This window comes from Pantherophis guttatus, chromosome 1 (genome assembly GCF_059756535.1).
Source record: "Pantherophis guttatus breed Tessera chromosome 1, ASM5975653v1, whole genome shotgun sequence".
In the NCBI taxonomy this organism is placed as follows: domain Eukaryota; kingdom Metazoa; phylum Chordata; class Lepidosauria; order Squamata; family Colubridae; genus Pantherophis; species Pantherophis guttatus.
The window spans coordinates 17775528-17791330 of NC_142063.1; the positions used below are offsets into that span (position 1 = coordinate 17775528).

General features: G+C 44.1%; 1 protein-coding gene across 1 annotated transcript; it reads right to left on the bottom strand.

Moving 5' to 3' along the window:
• Window positions 1–2295: 2295 nt before the first annotated feature.
• On the bottom strand, window positions 2296–15779 carry SF3A2 (splicing factor 3a subunit 2). The gene is made up of 9 exons (XM_034437750.3): window positions 15672–15779; window positions 13099–13250; window positions 10828–10899; window positions 8958–9004; window positions 7486–7595; window positions 6291–6340; window positions 4832–4972; window positions 3435–3503; window positions 2296–2740 (listed from the first exon to the last, which is right to left on the bottom strand). The coding sequence occupies exons 2-9, from the start codon at window positions 13222–13224 to the stop codon at window positions 2414–2416; spliced, it is 942 nt and encodes a 313-aa protein (XP_034293641.1). The 5' UTR covers window positions 13225–13250; window positions 15672–15779; the 3' UTR covers window positions 2296–2413.
• Between the last annotated feature and the right edge of the window lie 24 nt (window positions 15780–15803).

Sequence of the window (15803 nt, forward strand, 5' to 3'; positions counted from 1 at the left end):
TTTATTGATTTGAATATTTGATGCATACAGTAGTAGAGATTTATTTCACGGTCAAAGCCAGATCATCCTCGTCTTGCAATCTCTGCAAGTTTATATACCACGCCTGCCATATTTCCACGCTTCAGGCCTTGCTCAGCTGTTGCATTCTTGGGGCTTTACCTTGTGAAGTTCCCAAGAGGGCTGTGATTTTTCAAAATGGCAAGAAGTTTGATTTGCTCCAACTTTCACTTTACTTCGTATGTATCATTTGGGGTAGAGGCTGTGCGGCCATAAAATAATCAAAGAGTTTCCAAGCCCTTTGCTCATCAAAACCTTCATGAGGTTTCAGATCGTTCATTGACCTCCAAACATTTATCATATAAAAATGTTAATATTTTAATAGCATTGCAAATAAAAATAGAGACAAAGCTGCTCTCTCTAGCAGTTGACTGACTCTGGGTCAGTCTCAATATATACTGACCCCCACTTGACCCCCATTTACTGACCTCTTGAATTATCCCATTGACCCTTGTAGTCAATACTGACCTTTTTGCGGAACCCCACCATAAATGGGTGTAATCAATAATGATTGTTTATAGATGTCAAGATATAGTCCTTGTTTAGCAACAACTGGAATAGGCCCTTAAGTGAACCACAACTGTGTTTATTATCCTTAATTCAGTTTTCCGTTGCTTTACCTACCTGCAAAAGTTGTAACTGTGAGCACTGGTTGTAAGGTTATTTTTTCATCACCATTGTAACTGCAGTAAGTCCCTAAACAAGGCGGTCGCTAAATTAGAACATGTATTGCAATATCTTGAACCCCCCAGTGCTTCTTCTGCAGACACAAATTCCTTCTATGTATAGTCAACTTTTCCTTCCTACATCTAAATTTTCTACCTTATCCATCCAGCCACCCATCCATCCCAGGCAGTCCCCAACTCTTGGTTCCTGAACAAATTCTGCATTACTCTGACTTGAAAAATTACTTTTACTTCCATTTTCAGAATCATTTTTTCTAACATAAAAAGCAGGGGTCCTCAAACGTTTTAAACAGGGGGCCAATTCACGGTCCCTCAGACTGTTTGGGGGCCGGACCAACTGGGTGGGTGTGGCTAGGTGGTCATGTGGCTCAGTGAGTGTGGCCAATTTAGCAGTCCAAACAATACACACAAATTAAACATTAATTTGTTATGCTCCTGAGGGTGGAAAGCAGTGAAGGGATGTGGCTGCCTCCAGAAGGCGGGTAGGCGGGGTGATGTGGGCAGGGCAGCCTCATGGTCCTGTGCAGGCTGGATTAATGGCTTTGGTGGGCTGTATCTGGCCCACGGGCCGTAGTTTGAGGACCCCTGATAAAAAGGGATCACTGTGGCAAAGAAATGAAAATATCAACCCATAGGGACAGCCATGAAAACCCACAAAAAAACCAAATTCTAGGATAGGGATTGTCAGGGAAGGTATAAAACGCAGCCTCTGGACCCTGTTTTAGAGAAGAACCTCACCCCTGGGCTACATTCACTCCAACCGAATTTGTGGAAACTGGTCAAACCAAATTACTCTGCAGAATATTGGGACTGGTGCCGCCAGGAGTTAGTAAGGCAACCCTGTGGGTTTGTGGGTTTAATGTTTATGTGATTGTGGTGTTAACGGCCAGGAATCCTTGCTGATTACAGCAGTACCCAAAGCAAACTATAAACCTAAAAATCCAGCTGTGCTCTTCTAAGATTTCTGGCAACTCGTTTCAATGAAGCTTGAAGCTGCCTTCTGCATTTGATTAGCTCTGGGCGCACATCTAAAGCTAGTGGCAAATCCAGTTAGGCAGAGAAGGAACCAGGATCTTGGTGGTTATTTGTTTCCCACAAAGAACTATCCTAAAAAAGCAAACTCTAATGTAAAACAGATTCTTTTACTTAAAGTACTCTAGAGCAGCGGTCTCCAACCTTGGCAACTTCATGACTTGTAGACTTCAACTCCCAGAATTCCTCAGCCAGCGCATGCATGTGCTCTGGCTGAGGAATTCTGAGAGTTAAGTCCACAAGTCGTAAAGTTGCCAAGGTTGGAGATCCCTGCTCTAGAGAAGCGTTTCTCAAACTTAGCAACTTTTAAGATGTGTGGACTTCAATTTCCAGAATTCTCCAGAAGGCTAGCATGGGGAATTCTGGGAGTTGAAGTCCACACATCTTAAAAATTGCCAAGGTTGAGAAACAGTTCTCTAGAGATTAATGTTTTAAGATTAATATTTCTTCTTCGTTAGAAGAATGGGAGGAATGAAGAAGTGTTTTTTTTTTTTTTAAACGAAGCCACAAAATTCTGAACTGAAGTCACGGATGTATTTAAAAAGTACACAAGGAAAGAAACGAGACAAAATCAACCGGTGGCCTTTTAAAAAATGGTGCCAGGGAAAGACAGGAAGGGTCCCCAAAGAAAGGACTTTTCAACTGGTAGGGGGTGGTGGAGGAATGCTCCCTGGTCCTTCCGTAGGGAGAGGGGGTCTCAGCATCGGGGGCATTGGAGCAGGAGGAGGGACGCCAGGGGCTGGGGGCAACTGGGGTGGACCTGGGGGCAAGGGTCCGGTTGGGGGAGGCATGGGAGGCATAGCCATGCCCCCAGGAGGAGGGGGTGGGAGGGATTCCGGGAGTGGTGGCCGGGGGGGCAGGCCATTCATGAGGGGGGGCGGAGGAGGCCGCTTCACAGTAGCTGGAGGTGGGATACTTTGAGGAGCAGGTGGCTTCTCCATCTTGAAATGGAACTGAAGGAAGAACTAAAATGGGGGAAAAAAAGAGGAGGGGGAGGAAAGAACATTAGATTTTATTTGACTGCAAGGATCCAGTTAGATCTTCACAAAGGATTCCTCAAAACCAAGGACTGGGGAGCGTAAACTTCCACAGCAGCTTTCTTGAGCTCATCCGATCAATTCAATCTGATTCACAAAGTTCCTAGCTGGCTGGAAACAATTCTGCCATCCCAATGGATTGGGCGGATCCAAGTGGTGCAAAAGATATGAGACAGAAATATCTACAGTTTTATCAATTTTGTTTTAGAGACTCTGTACTCTCCAGCTTCCAAAGAATCCGCCCTCCAAGTATTATGCTACAGGAGTCATAGAGGGCATCTAGCCTGCCCCTCCAACGTCTAGGATTAAAAAGACTGTTATCCAACAAGGTGATCTTTACTTTTCTTAATAATGATGCTGATTAAGCTTTCTGATCTTGGCTTACAATTCCTCTCAACGGTGAAAGGAGGTTGGTTTTTAAAAGGAGTTTTCAAGTTATCCAGCTCCCCTCGGCAAGGATGGCTGGAGGCTTTTAACCTCTTAAACCAGAGATCTCCAACCTTGGCAACTTTAAGACTTGTGGACTTCAACTCCCAGCAAAGCTGGCTGAGGAACTCTGGGAGTTGAAGTCCACAAGTCTTAAAGTTGCCACGGTTGGAGACCCTGTCTTAAACCATTTTACCTGTTTCGTTTCTCGGTTCCAGTGAGTCCAGAATTTGCCTTCAGCTTTGTCAATCTCCCTACTGGGCACCTGCAAAAGAGGAAGGGAAGAGGTTAGGAGCGGTGCCAAGCCACTGCATCACAGGACATCAAAGGCTGGGTTCGGCAGCTTATGAAAGAAGGCAGCCAGCTTGTTCAAAGTGATAACAGAAAGGGGGTGAGTGGGAGAAACCCCCTGTTTTTCCCTACCAAGGCCAAGATAAGAGGCGAAGATGCTTTGATCTTTGCATCAACCGAAAGGAGAAAAAGCAAGCAGAGAGAAACATCTGCCGCTATCTAGTATTGAACTCTCAACCTTCCAAATGGGAAACAAGCGTTTCACCGCTAGACCACACTTTTGTGTTGGATAACTCATGTGCTGCAAACTATCAATCCTGACAGCCCAAGTGCAGCATCCAATCTTTGGCTATATCCGATACGCAGCAGTAGCCAGTACGTGTCAATTGAAAAGAAACTAATAATATCTCTCATTCGATCCATCAAATAATCAGGAAATGTCTCCTTGAGAAGAGACAACCAACCAACCAGGGAAGCTTGAGAATCAAATTTAGCTTTCAGGATTTGATCTCCCGATACAAATTGTTCAACACAAACAGAAATTCTAGAACAATTACCGTATTTTTCAGACTATAAGACACACTTTTTTGTCTCCCAAAAGGGGGTGAAAATGTCTGTGTCTATTATAGACTGAATATTGCTGAAGCCCCGCCCACCCCTGGCTGTTTTTTGGCCTCCGCACGCCCTGTTTTCAGAACTTTTTTCGGAAAAAAACAGGCCAAAAAAAAGCCTCGAAAACGGGCCGAAAAAAGCCTAAAAAATGGGCCAAAAAAGCCTCAAAAACGGGGTGAAAAAAGCCCCAAAATGATTCTTGATGAACGTTATCTTTTCTTTTATGTACACTGAGAACATATGCACCAAGACAAATTCCCTGTGTGTCCAATCACACTTGGCCAATAAAAAATTCTATTCTATTCAAAAACAGGCCAAAAAAAGCCTCAAAAACAGGCTGAAAAAAGCCTCAAAAATGGGCCAAAAAAAGACCTGAAAACGGGCCAAAAAAAGCCCCCCAAAATGGCCGATTGGGCGCACAGAAGCCAAAAACTTTTTTCTCCCTCTTCTAAATGTAAGTGTTTCTTATAGTCAGGTGCGTCTTAGTCCGAAAAATATGGTAGATTTATTTACATTGCAAAGCTTAATAGAAACCCTAATCTTAGATTTCATTTCCCTTTCTTCCCTTTACAAAACTGAAAACCTCTCAAACCAAATCCCTTCCCAGAAGCACTTAAATTTCCACAACTAAATCTACCCTTTTGTATGTCCCAAGAACCTCACAAAAAGCAGCCAGACTGAGAACATTACCTTGAAAGCGATGGTCTCATAGGGTTCTGCTGCCATCAAAAGGTACTGCCAACGCCGGTCGGGAGGCTCAATTCTCTGCTCGTATGCCGACATAAAGCGGTGCCTCGGCATGATACTTTCAGCGATCTCCGGGTAATCGATCTGTGTGGTGCAGAGCCAGAAGAACGAAACGTTGGAAGGACCATTTAAATCCAACAAATCCAAATGCCTGCTCAAATGGATAACAGACGAAGGAGAGGGACAGAAAGAGGAGGACTGTTCTATGCTCATTTTCACAAATTGATACTCAATAGTTGGGGTACCATTAGGAAAAAATATTCCTAGCTCAGGCCTGAATTGTGGGGTCCCTGGTGCTCACTGAGCTTGGCTGTTCTCCTGCATGACAGTCACAAAAATTCATACAGGAGAACAACCAAGTTCAGAGGCCACCAGGGACCCCAAAAGTTGGGTTTTTAAGGACAAAACACAAAATGACACCCAGTGTATAATACAAAATGTGTTTTGTCCTTAAATCAAAAACTTAATAAAAAAAAAAAAAGTTGGGTTTTTTTCACTGGGCCAAAGTCACTTATTGAACCTATGTCAGTCCCAGCCCTGCGACGGTACTTGGGGCCGCCATTCGTGTGGGGATCACCATTCCGCTGCTGCACACTTTCGCCGACGACCGTTACTGTGTGCCTGCTCTCCTGGGTTGTCAGCCCCCGAGGCATGCCTCTCACTTCGACTTCCCAGCCGCATGCTAGATGACGTCAGGGTCATGCACTGAAGCAGTTTTATCAACCGTATCACTTTAAGGAAAGACGGAGCAGCCGGAACAACTGAAGTGGCTTGTGATGGATTGGGGAGGGAGAGGGAGGATACGGGGTAATTGGATAATTGAGTGATTGCACTGGGGTGGAGCTGTATGCTGATTAAAAGGTGATGGGGAGCATGGAACGTCAGCGCCAACAAAGATTCCTTTCTGTAACAATTTAAGGTGGTCAGTTAGTACCAATATCAGGATAAACAGACTTGGTTACTGCTTTTGCGTACTGAGGTTTATTTTTCCAGTCTTTACGGAACCTGACAACCTATTTTTTTTAAAAAAAATATACAGGTATTCCTCAATTTATGACCATAATGGAGCCTGCCCATCGTAAATCTTGATGGTTGTAAAACGGGTCGGTCACATGATTGGCCAGATTTTACCACCTTTTTTTTTTTGCGGCAGTTAAGCGAGTGCTGCAGTTGTTGAACGAACCAATGGTAAGCCAGAAGTAAACGCCAGCTTTTGGCAAAACCGTCGTAAACTCAAATCATGTCATCATGGAATGCTGCAAATGGCTGTAAATGCCTGAAGTAGGCCCCAGATAGATCTGTCGTTAACTTCAATTGGTCGCTAAGCAAATGGGTTGTAGGTTGAGGACTACCTGAATGTAATTTTTATTAAAGAAATTAAAGAAAGTTAGGTGTGTTTTACCTGGAAAAGGAGGCTCTGCTGGCCTGTTTCTGGGTCCCTCTGCTTGGTTACTGAAAGGAGGGATAAAAGAGAAACCGTGGGCTGAGCAGGGGTTTGCAACAGGATCTTTTATTTCATCAGTTTTGGGCTCCAAGAGCTCAGAATCAAATCTCCTATTGAATGTCCCATTCAAAGAACTACGAAGCGATAGCAATAGCACTTCAGACTTATATACCGCTTCACGGTGCTTTACAGCCCATTCTAAGTGGTTTACAGAGTCAGCACATTGCCTCCAACTATCTGGGTCCTCATTTGACTGACCTCGGAAGGATGGAAGGCTGAGTCAACCTTGAGCCAGTCAGGATCAAACTCCTGGAGTTAGCAGTGGGTTAGCCTGCAGTATTGCATTCTAACCACTGCACCACCACGACTCTTGTGAATACGAATATGAATACATATGAATATGAAGGGTGCTTCAAGCACACTGGAAAGTCAAAATGGTTGAAAAAAACCCCAACCATTTCATATTCAGCTGTTTCCAAAGGAACTGCAGATTAGTTTGCTGTCTGTCTGTCTCTTGTATACTACCTATCTCACCAGAGATTAGGTAGCTTATAAACATTGAATAAAATTCAGAATAAAACATTAAAACAACAAATAAAGATTTTAAATTTAAAACTGAATTAAAATATAACTAAGCAGGATGGAGACTCACTGGAGAAGAGCCTAATGCTGGGAAAGATTGAGGGCAAAAGAAGAAGGGGACGACAGAGAACGAGGTGGCTGGATGGAGTCACTGAAGCAGTAGGCATGAGTTTAAATGGACTCCAGAGGATGGTAGAGGACAGGAAGGCCTGGAGGAACGTTGTCCATGGGGTCACAATGGGTCGGACACGACTTCGCAACTAACAACAACAAAGCAGGATGGAGAGGGAGGGTGTTCTCTACTCCATTACCCATCTCCAACATGTCACCTCCCATTAGGGCCCAAGCCTAGTTACCACATCCATGTCTTCAAGGCCTTTTGGAAGATCAAAAGGACCGGGGGGGAGGGGTAGAGGGAGATGATCCAGAGGGCATGAGCCAAGGCAGAAAAGGCTCTTCTTCTGGAGCCTCCAAGCCAAAATTCCTCGCCTTACAGGGTCTGCAGCATGCCCCTTCTGCTGGCATGAGTGGGTCGGGCTAATCCCATCAGGTAGCCTGGAACCATGCCTACCTTTGTAACCCGGCCGGCCAATTTTCACAAATTTCTTCACTTCCACCTTCACTTTTTCTGGAGCAGGTTGAGCTGGGGCCTCTTTGGCTTCTTTGGCAGCTCGTCGAGCTCTGTAAATGAAAGGAAGTTAAAGGTAAAGGTTCCCCTCGCACATATGTGCTAGTCGTTCCCGACTCTAGGGGGCGGTGCTCATCTCTGTTTCAAAGCCAAAGAGCCAGCGCTGTCCGAAGACGTCTCCGTGGTCATGTAGTCGGCATGACTAAACGCCAAAGGCACACGGAACACTGTTACTTTCCCACCAAAGGTGGTCCCTATTTTTCTACTTGCATTTTTTACGTGCTTTCGAACTGCTAGGTTGGCAGAAGCTGGGACAAGTAACGGGAGCTCACCCGGTTACACGGCACTAGGGATTCGAACCGCTGAACTGCCGACCTTTCGATCGACAAGCTCAGCGTCTTAGCTACTGAGCCACCGCATCCCTGCGAGGAAGGAAGGGGAAGGCAGTTATCAAACCACTCTGAGAAAAGGGGGGTGGATTTCTTTTACAGAGTTCTCCATCATCGAGGGAACAATAAATATTTAAGCACCTGTGCATAAGGGTCTTTAAAATTATTCCTGCGTAAGTCACGCCGTGCTTGGGTCCCGAACCCAGTCTGTCAGCTTTTTCCAGTTGACAAGCTCAGCATCTTTAACTGCTCAGCCACTGTGCCCCCTTGAAAAAAATACTAGTCTAGTGATAAATCCAAATGGTCATGTAAAGTTCAATTTATATTGGTCTCACCACTTTATTAGCAACACTTGGAGACCTACCCTGTTTTCCCAAAATTAGACATCCCCTGATAATAAGCCCAATTGGGCTTTTGAGCGCATGGCAATAAGGCCAAGCGCTTATTTCAGGGTTCAAAAAAATATAACACAGGGTCCTATTTTCGGGGAAACATGGTATCTGTTTGTAGAAATATCCGAGGCTGCTTAAAATAATTGCAGAAGCAACCTGTGCTTTGGCTCGGTTCTCACTCCATATAAACAAAACTGTCCAAATTGCTTTTAACTGTACTTACTAGGGATGCTTCTGAGATCAAATAAACTTTCACGTAGAGCTTAACTGTGAAACTGGCCTTCAACTGGAGCTTTCAGACAATACACTCACGCCCACATACATGTAGAGGCACAATCTTGGGAAAAATCAGACACACGGTCCTGACAGCCAAACCCTCAGGAGTACTCCTGAGACAGTTTCTTATCAGGTGGAGGAAGGCTGATGCATGTCATGAAAAAACGCTACATCCCAGACTGTCCCAAGGCTAAAGAAAGACAATTGTGTCTTTGTAACCAGCAGATTTTTAGCTGATTCCCAAGATGCTCTTTGCTCTTGCGGAGTGTATAGGTTTTTGGCCTACGCAAAGATAGGGGAACAGGGGGAGAGGTTTAGATAAAATAAAGAAAAGAGGTGCTTACGATTAGCAACTTACAAGTTGGTCTGATGTTTTTTCCCCTGGGTGTGTGCCAAGTAGCTTCCCTGTGGGATAAGAAGAAAGGGTGGGTGAAATTAGTTAAATTCTAGGTCAGGCCTGGCTGCCCCAAGGATAGACAGAGCTGGGAGGGAATCAGTAAAGTCAAGCAGCCTGAAATCTCCAGCTCAGCTTTAACTCTGCACTGTCAAGGGGCCAAACTTCTCTCTAAAGTGTTTTTTAAAAGGTTTTAATTAAATGGGCTGCTGGGTTAATTCAACTGAACATTTTCTGCTCTTCATCGGCAGCAGTTTTCAGAGTTTTAGATGAGTGTTTTCTTTGCCTTTTCTCTGGAGATGCCAGATGTTATAAATCTTTTATATGGAAAGGAAACAGCACTTAGCAATAGCACTTAGACTTATATACCACTTCACAGTGCTTTTACAGCCCTCACTAAGCAGTTTTACAGAGTCAGCAAATTGCCCCCAACAATCTAGGTCCTCATTTTACCCACCTCGGAAGGATGAGTCAACCTTGAGCCTGGTGAGATTCGAACTGCCAAAGTGCTGCAGCCGGCAGTCAGCAGAAGTAGTCTGCAGTACTGCACTCTAACCATTGTGCCACCTCGGCTCTTCTGCTATATTCTCCTATTTGGCTAAACCTTTTCTATAGATAAAGAGAAGCTGACTCGATACAATATGCTAGAAATGAGTGAACAGAGCCTTGGTGGCGCAGCAGACTAAAGTGCTGTTAAGTAACATCAGCTGCCTGCAATTACTGCAAGTTCAAATCTCACCAGGCTCAAGGTTGACTCAGCCTTCCATCCTTTTGAAGTAGGTAAAATGAGGACCTGGATTGTGGGGGCAATAAGCTGACTTTGTATAAAAAAGAACACTGCTTGGGGGGGGGGGGGAGGCGAAAGCCCTACTAAGCAGGTATATACAAAAAAGTATGAAGGCTATTGTTTAACGCATTTTAAGCTGCCCTGAGTCTCCGGAGAAGGGCGGCATATAAATCGAACCAATAAATAAATAAATAAATAAACAAAACGTAATTCCTGTTGACATCACATGCACTGCAAAAACAAACAAACTACAGTAGGGGTTAATATGATAGTCTGGTTCTCACACTGAGCTAAGAGCATTGCTGGGTTCCCACCTGCCAAGCTACCTGTAAACCATAAGGTTCCCGACCTGCGATAGCTAATTGTGGGAACCCAGGCTAATAGTCTGGTTCCTGTGATTCTGAGGAAGGGTTCCTTTTAAAAGATTTAGAGGAAGCTGCTTCATATCCATTCAAAGATGTTATCATTTATTTGTTATGCACCATCAGAACAAAACAAGATTCAAAACGTTTTGCAAAACAATCAACAAATGCATCCGTAAAAGTTAAAATGTAAATTAAGTAACTAATCAAGGTTATTAACAATACAAGGATAAATAACATAAAGAGAGCCAGAGTGGTTTCATGGTTAACGCACCAGACTAGAAACTGGGAGACTGTGAATTCAAATCCTGCCTTGGCCACGAAAGCCAGATGGGTAACATTGGGCCAGTCACCCTCTCAAAACCCAACCCACCTCACAGGGTTGTTGTTATAAAGAAAATAGTAGGAGGAAGATGTGTGGGATATTTTTTTCCATCTCAGGTTGTTTGCAAAAATAGTAAAGGTGGGATATAAATAAATAAATAAAATAAAGAATTAGCACAGCCAAATAAAACAATATCAATAATTAACCAATCAGCAGGTTTTAGAGTGTTAGAAAGACTGCAAACAAGATTCAATTCTTCCAGAAATACTTGTGCTGGGGGTTGGGGCATTTACAATAACTTATTGCTATTTTACACCATTCCTTAGCAGACAAAGTGCATTTGCAAAAATAAGTTCTCACCTCATTGTTGTGCAGCGTCAGACAAAGTTTGCATTCATAAGAACCCAAGTGATTTTTCATAAAATAAGGATCCTGTTGGTAACAAAAATAAGGATTAAGTCTCAGTTTAGGCAGTATAGAAAGTACACATGTACCACAGCCAGGATGTAGACTTCACACAAGCTATATAGTCTTTCTGCGCCAACCCAGGAAGTTCAAACTGCCCAAGGAGCTGCTGATACAGTTCTACAGAGGAATGATTGAGTCTGTCATCTGCACCTCTGTAACTGTCTGGTTTGGTTCTGCAACCCAACAAGACAGACACAGACTTCAGAGGATAATTAGAACTGCAGAAAAAGCAATTGCCACCAACCTGCCTTCCATTGAGGACCTGTATACTGCACGAGTCAAAAAGAGGGTTGTGAAAATATTTACAGACCCCTCGCATCCTGGACATAAACTGTTTCAACTCCTACCCTCAAAACTATAGAGCACTGCACACCAGAACAACTAGACACAAGGACAGTTTTTTCCCGAATGCCATCACTCTGCTAAACAAATAATTCCCTCAACACTGTCAAACTATTCACTAAGGCTGCATTACTATTACTATTCATCTTCTCATCGTTCCTATCACCCATCTCCTCCCACTTATGACTGTAACTTGTTGCTGTATCCTTACGATTTATATTGGTTCCTAGTATTTGATTGCTTATTTGTACCCTATGACTATCATTAAGTGTTGTACCTTATGATCCTTAACTAATGTATCTTTTCTTTTTATGTACACTGAGAGCTTATGCACCAAAGACAAATTCCTTGTGTGTTCAATCACACTTGGCCAATAAAGAATTCTATCCTATATGTGAGACAGCCAGTTTAGTGTAATGGTTAAGGTTCCAGGTTAGGAATCAGGACACCATAAGTATTACTCCTGCCCTGGGCAGATAGTCCATAAGTTTACCTTGAACTAGTTATTTTCTCTCAACGCTGATAAGATGACAATGGCAAACCACTTCCAAATTTTTTCCCCAAGAAAATTGCAGAAACTTGTCCAGGAAGTCACCAGAAATCAATGCTGATTTAAGGGCACAAAACCAAACCAAACTGACCACTACAGATGATTTCTGGAAGTGAAATAAAATCTAGTGCCCCAATTGTGATGCATGTAGTTTTTTTACATCCGAGTTGCTTTTATGGTATTTTTGAAAAGAAAAATGATGCATATTCATGGGGAGATGCACACACCCAACAGGTATGTTTAATTTAGTATATACTTTCATTACTAGCCCGGTGCTGTCTGTCCTAATTGATAGCTACCAATCAAAGAGAGGTCCTTCCCAAACCTGTTGCGTCAAGATGCTGTATCTGAGGAATTCTGGGTATCCCCAAAAAAGACACTTTGGATTGATGTAGTTTAAAGCAGTTTTTTTTTTTTTTTAATTTGATTTATATGCCGCCCTTCTCCGAAGACTCAGGGCGGCTTCCAATGTGCTCAGCAATAGCCTTCATCCTTTTGTATATTTATACAAAGTCAGCTTATTGCCCCCACAAACTGGGTCCTCATTTCACCTACCTTAGAAAGGATGGAAGGCTGAGTCAACCTTGAGCCTGGTGAGATTCGAACCCTGCAGTAATTGCAGGCAGCTGGTCTTAATAAGCTTAATAACAGGGTGCCTTAAACCCCTGTACTACCAAGGCTCTTTTGATGGAAGAGGCAAGCCTTGAATCAGTGGTGGGTTCCTACCGGTTCACCCTGGATCGGGCGAACCGGTAGCGGCACGGCGGGAGGCTCCGCCCACCCACCTGGACGCTTCTGCGCATGCGCAGAAACATCACGCGTCCACAAGTGAGCGCATGCACGCCAAGCGAAGCAGTAGGAATGGGATTTGCAACCCACTTCTGCCTTTAATGTTTGAGGTATGAATGCCATTTTTCAGATTTGAGGATTAAACTAGAGATAGGCTGTTGAAAAATATGTGTTCTGTCTTAAGCAGGCCATCCTTTATTAAGTGTACATACTGCTTTTCTTTCAGTTCATTGTGGCATGCACCACACTTTTCCCCCTTAATTTGATCCTTACAAACAGCTGGTGAGATTGAGAGTGTAGGGCAAAAGTCATGCAGTGGACTCTTGTGGCAGAGGATGGACCTGCAGCTGGTCTTCTTAGCCTGAGTGTAACACCTTAACAGTTGAATGATGGTGGTTATGAGCCAATAGATTAATCAGGCCTTTATTTCATCATTACGTTATACTTCTTATTCACCACACAACAAAAAAGTAGAAGCTCACCTTATTGATATCTATTGTTTCCAAGGCTAGCTGCCTCAGCCTCTCTCTGCGGTCCCTGTTGCTTTCTGAGGCTGAGGCAACACCTCCACTCCCAGTTTTTCCACCTGGACGGTGCTGAAAATCCATGACTGAAGTCTTTGTGCTTCAAAATGCTGGGAATCAGAGACAGAGAAAGAGAGGAAAACATTAAATTAGTGTACTTGAATGGTGGTAAGCATAGGATTATCTATATTGTGTTTTACACTGTGACCTGCCCAAAATCACTTTAGATTTAGGTACTGCCTAAATGGTTTTGGTTTTAATATATCCCGAGAAAACATGGAAAATCTACGCAAAAATTAAAAGTGGTAAAATCATGTGAGAATAAGCATTGTATCTCAATTGTTATAAAAAGGAATCCCTGCAGAGTTTACTCTGCTAGTTTAGGGGGTGGTGCACATCTCCATTTCAAAGCCATTGAGCCAGCACTTCCAGTCATATGGTCAGCATGACATCATGGAGCACTGATACCTTCCCACCGAAGTGGTACCTATTTATCTACTTGCATGCTTTCAAATTGCTAGGTTGGCAAGAGCTGGGGCAAAAACGGGAATTCACCCTGTTGCGTGACACTTGGGTCTCGAATCTGGGCTGTCTACTTTCTAGCTAACAAGACCAGCACCTTACCGCTGAGCCATCCATTTCAATTGTTACAAGAAACTTATAATTGTTTAGACAAATGGAAAGGCAGAAACCATAAAAACTAAAAACCAATTTTAATAACAAGGTTTCCTAATAGAGGGGAATGTAGTCATGCTATAACAAAAACAATGATCTTTCACTAGGACATTAACGTGACATCTGAGGAGCTTTAACATAAGTGAGAAGGCAAGTCTTTTGGTGTAGGTGACTATAATGAACCCATATATAATGAATAATCCAATTAATAACCATTATATTCAGAATTAAGAGCACAAAAGAAAAATGCTGCACTAGCCAACTTCTACAGCCTGCAGGGCAGGGGTGTCAAACTCGATTTCATTGAGGGCCACATCAGGGTTGTTTGACCTCAGGGGTGTGGGTGGGCATGGCCAGCTCGATATCACTCGTGTTTGGGGTGTCTGTGGTAGCCCGAGTGCTCTGCCAACGCAAACAGGCTCCCAGGCTCCGTTTTGCTGGCAGAGGGTTGCAGGAGGCTGTGGCAGCCAAAAACAGAGCCTGGGAGCCCGTTTTCACTGGCAGAAGCACCACAGGCGGGCCAGTCCTTGCTGTTTCCAGGGCGGCCCTGAAAGCCAGATCTAAGTACCATGTGGGCTTGATCCGGCCCCCGGGCCTGGAGTTTAACACCCTTGCTATAGAGAAATGAACTCCAAATTCACACACTACAACCTGTTGCAGGGTCCAATCTGTGATGGTCACCGGGACCAGAGGTTTTGTCTGAAGATGGGCTCCAGCACAAGTTTGAAGCTCCGAAGAAAAAACCTCTGGTCCCAGTGACTGACCCAGATTGGATCCTGCAACATTATCCTGGGACACAAATATTCACTTCCATTTATGACTACAATTGATCTCTAAGATGAAAAAGCTGACCTTCTCCATCTTAACTCTTTTTATAGCCTCTGCTCCATCTACAATCATCTTGGCCCCCTTTTTCCTGCCATGCAATAATGCTCCTTTCCACTCTGGCTTCAGTGTTTCCACCTCCTCGCCCTAGTAACTGTCATACATTATCCCTCCCCCCACACTTTTCCATCATTACAGATAATCCTCAATTTATGACCATAATTGAGTCCAAAATTTCAGTGGCTAATCCAGACATTTGTTAAGTGAGTTTTGCTCCAATTTACAACTTTTCTTGCCCGGGGCTGTTAAGCAAATCACTGAAGTTGTTAAGTAAGTAACCCAGTGGTTAAGTGAATCAATGGCTTCTCCATTGACTTGGCTTGTCAGAAGGATGCAAAAGATGGTCACATGACCCCAGGACACAGCAACCCGTTATAAATAGGAGTCGGTTGCCAAGCATCTGGATTTTGATCACGTGACCACGGTAATGCTGCAATGGCTGTTAAGTGTGAAAACTGGTCCTAAGTCGCTTTTTTCAGAGCCTTTGTAACTTTGAATGGTCACTAAATGAAGCGTTGTAAGACGAGGACGACTTGTACAAGCTTTGTACAAGGGAATGCAGGTTCCTCCAAAGCAGGGCATTTCCTCTCTTGCCCCCATTCCCACGACTGGCTGAGCCCCACTAAGTTTGGGGGGGGCTGCTTTCTCCTCCCATCAGTCCTGCTGCTCCCACTCCACTCTCACCACCATTTAGATAAGCCTGACTAAGTGGCTCAGTGGCTAAGACACTGAGCTTGTCGATCAGAAAGCTCGGCAGTTCGGCGGTTCGAATCCCTAGTATAGGCCTCCTGCGTGAATATTATGTTTACACTAGGTTGGACTAGATGACCTCCAAGGTCCCTTCCAATTCTGTTACCGTTAAGCTATACCCTCCCGCATGTTTCTCATCCCCGGTTTAATTCCCCCTCATGGCCTCTGAGCTCTGCCCTTATCTCAAGGCTGGCACTCTCTCTCTCTCCCTCTCGCCTCACCCGTGCCGTTTCGACTCCCTCTCGCTTCATCAGCCGCCGAGGGGCACCGAACCGCCCGAACGACCAAGGCCTTCTTTAGCACGTCGCCTTGTTACCGCTGGAAGTACTAACTAGGCCAAAAGCGCTTAAGGA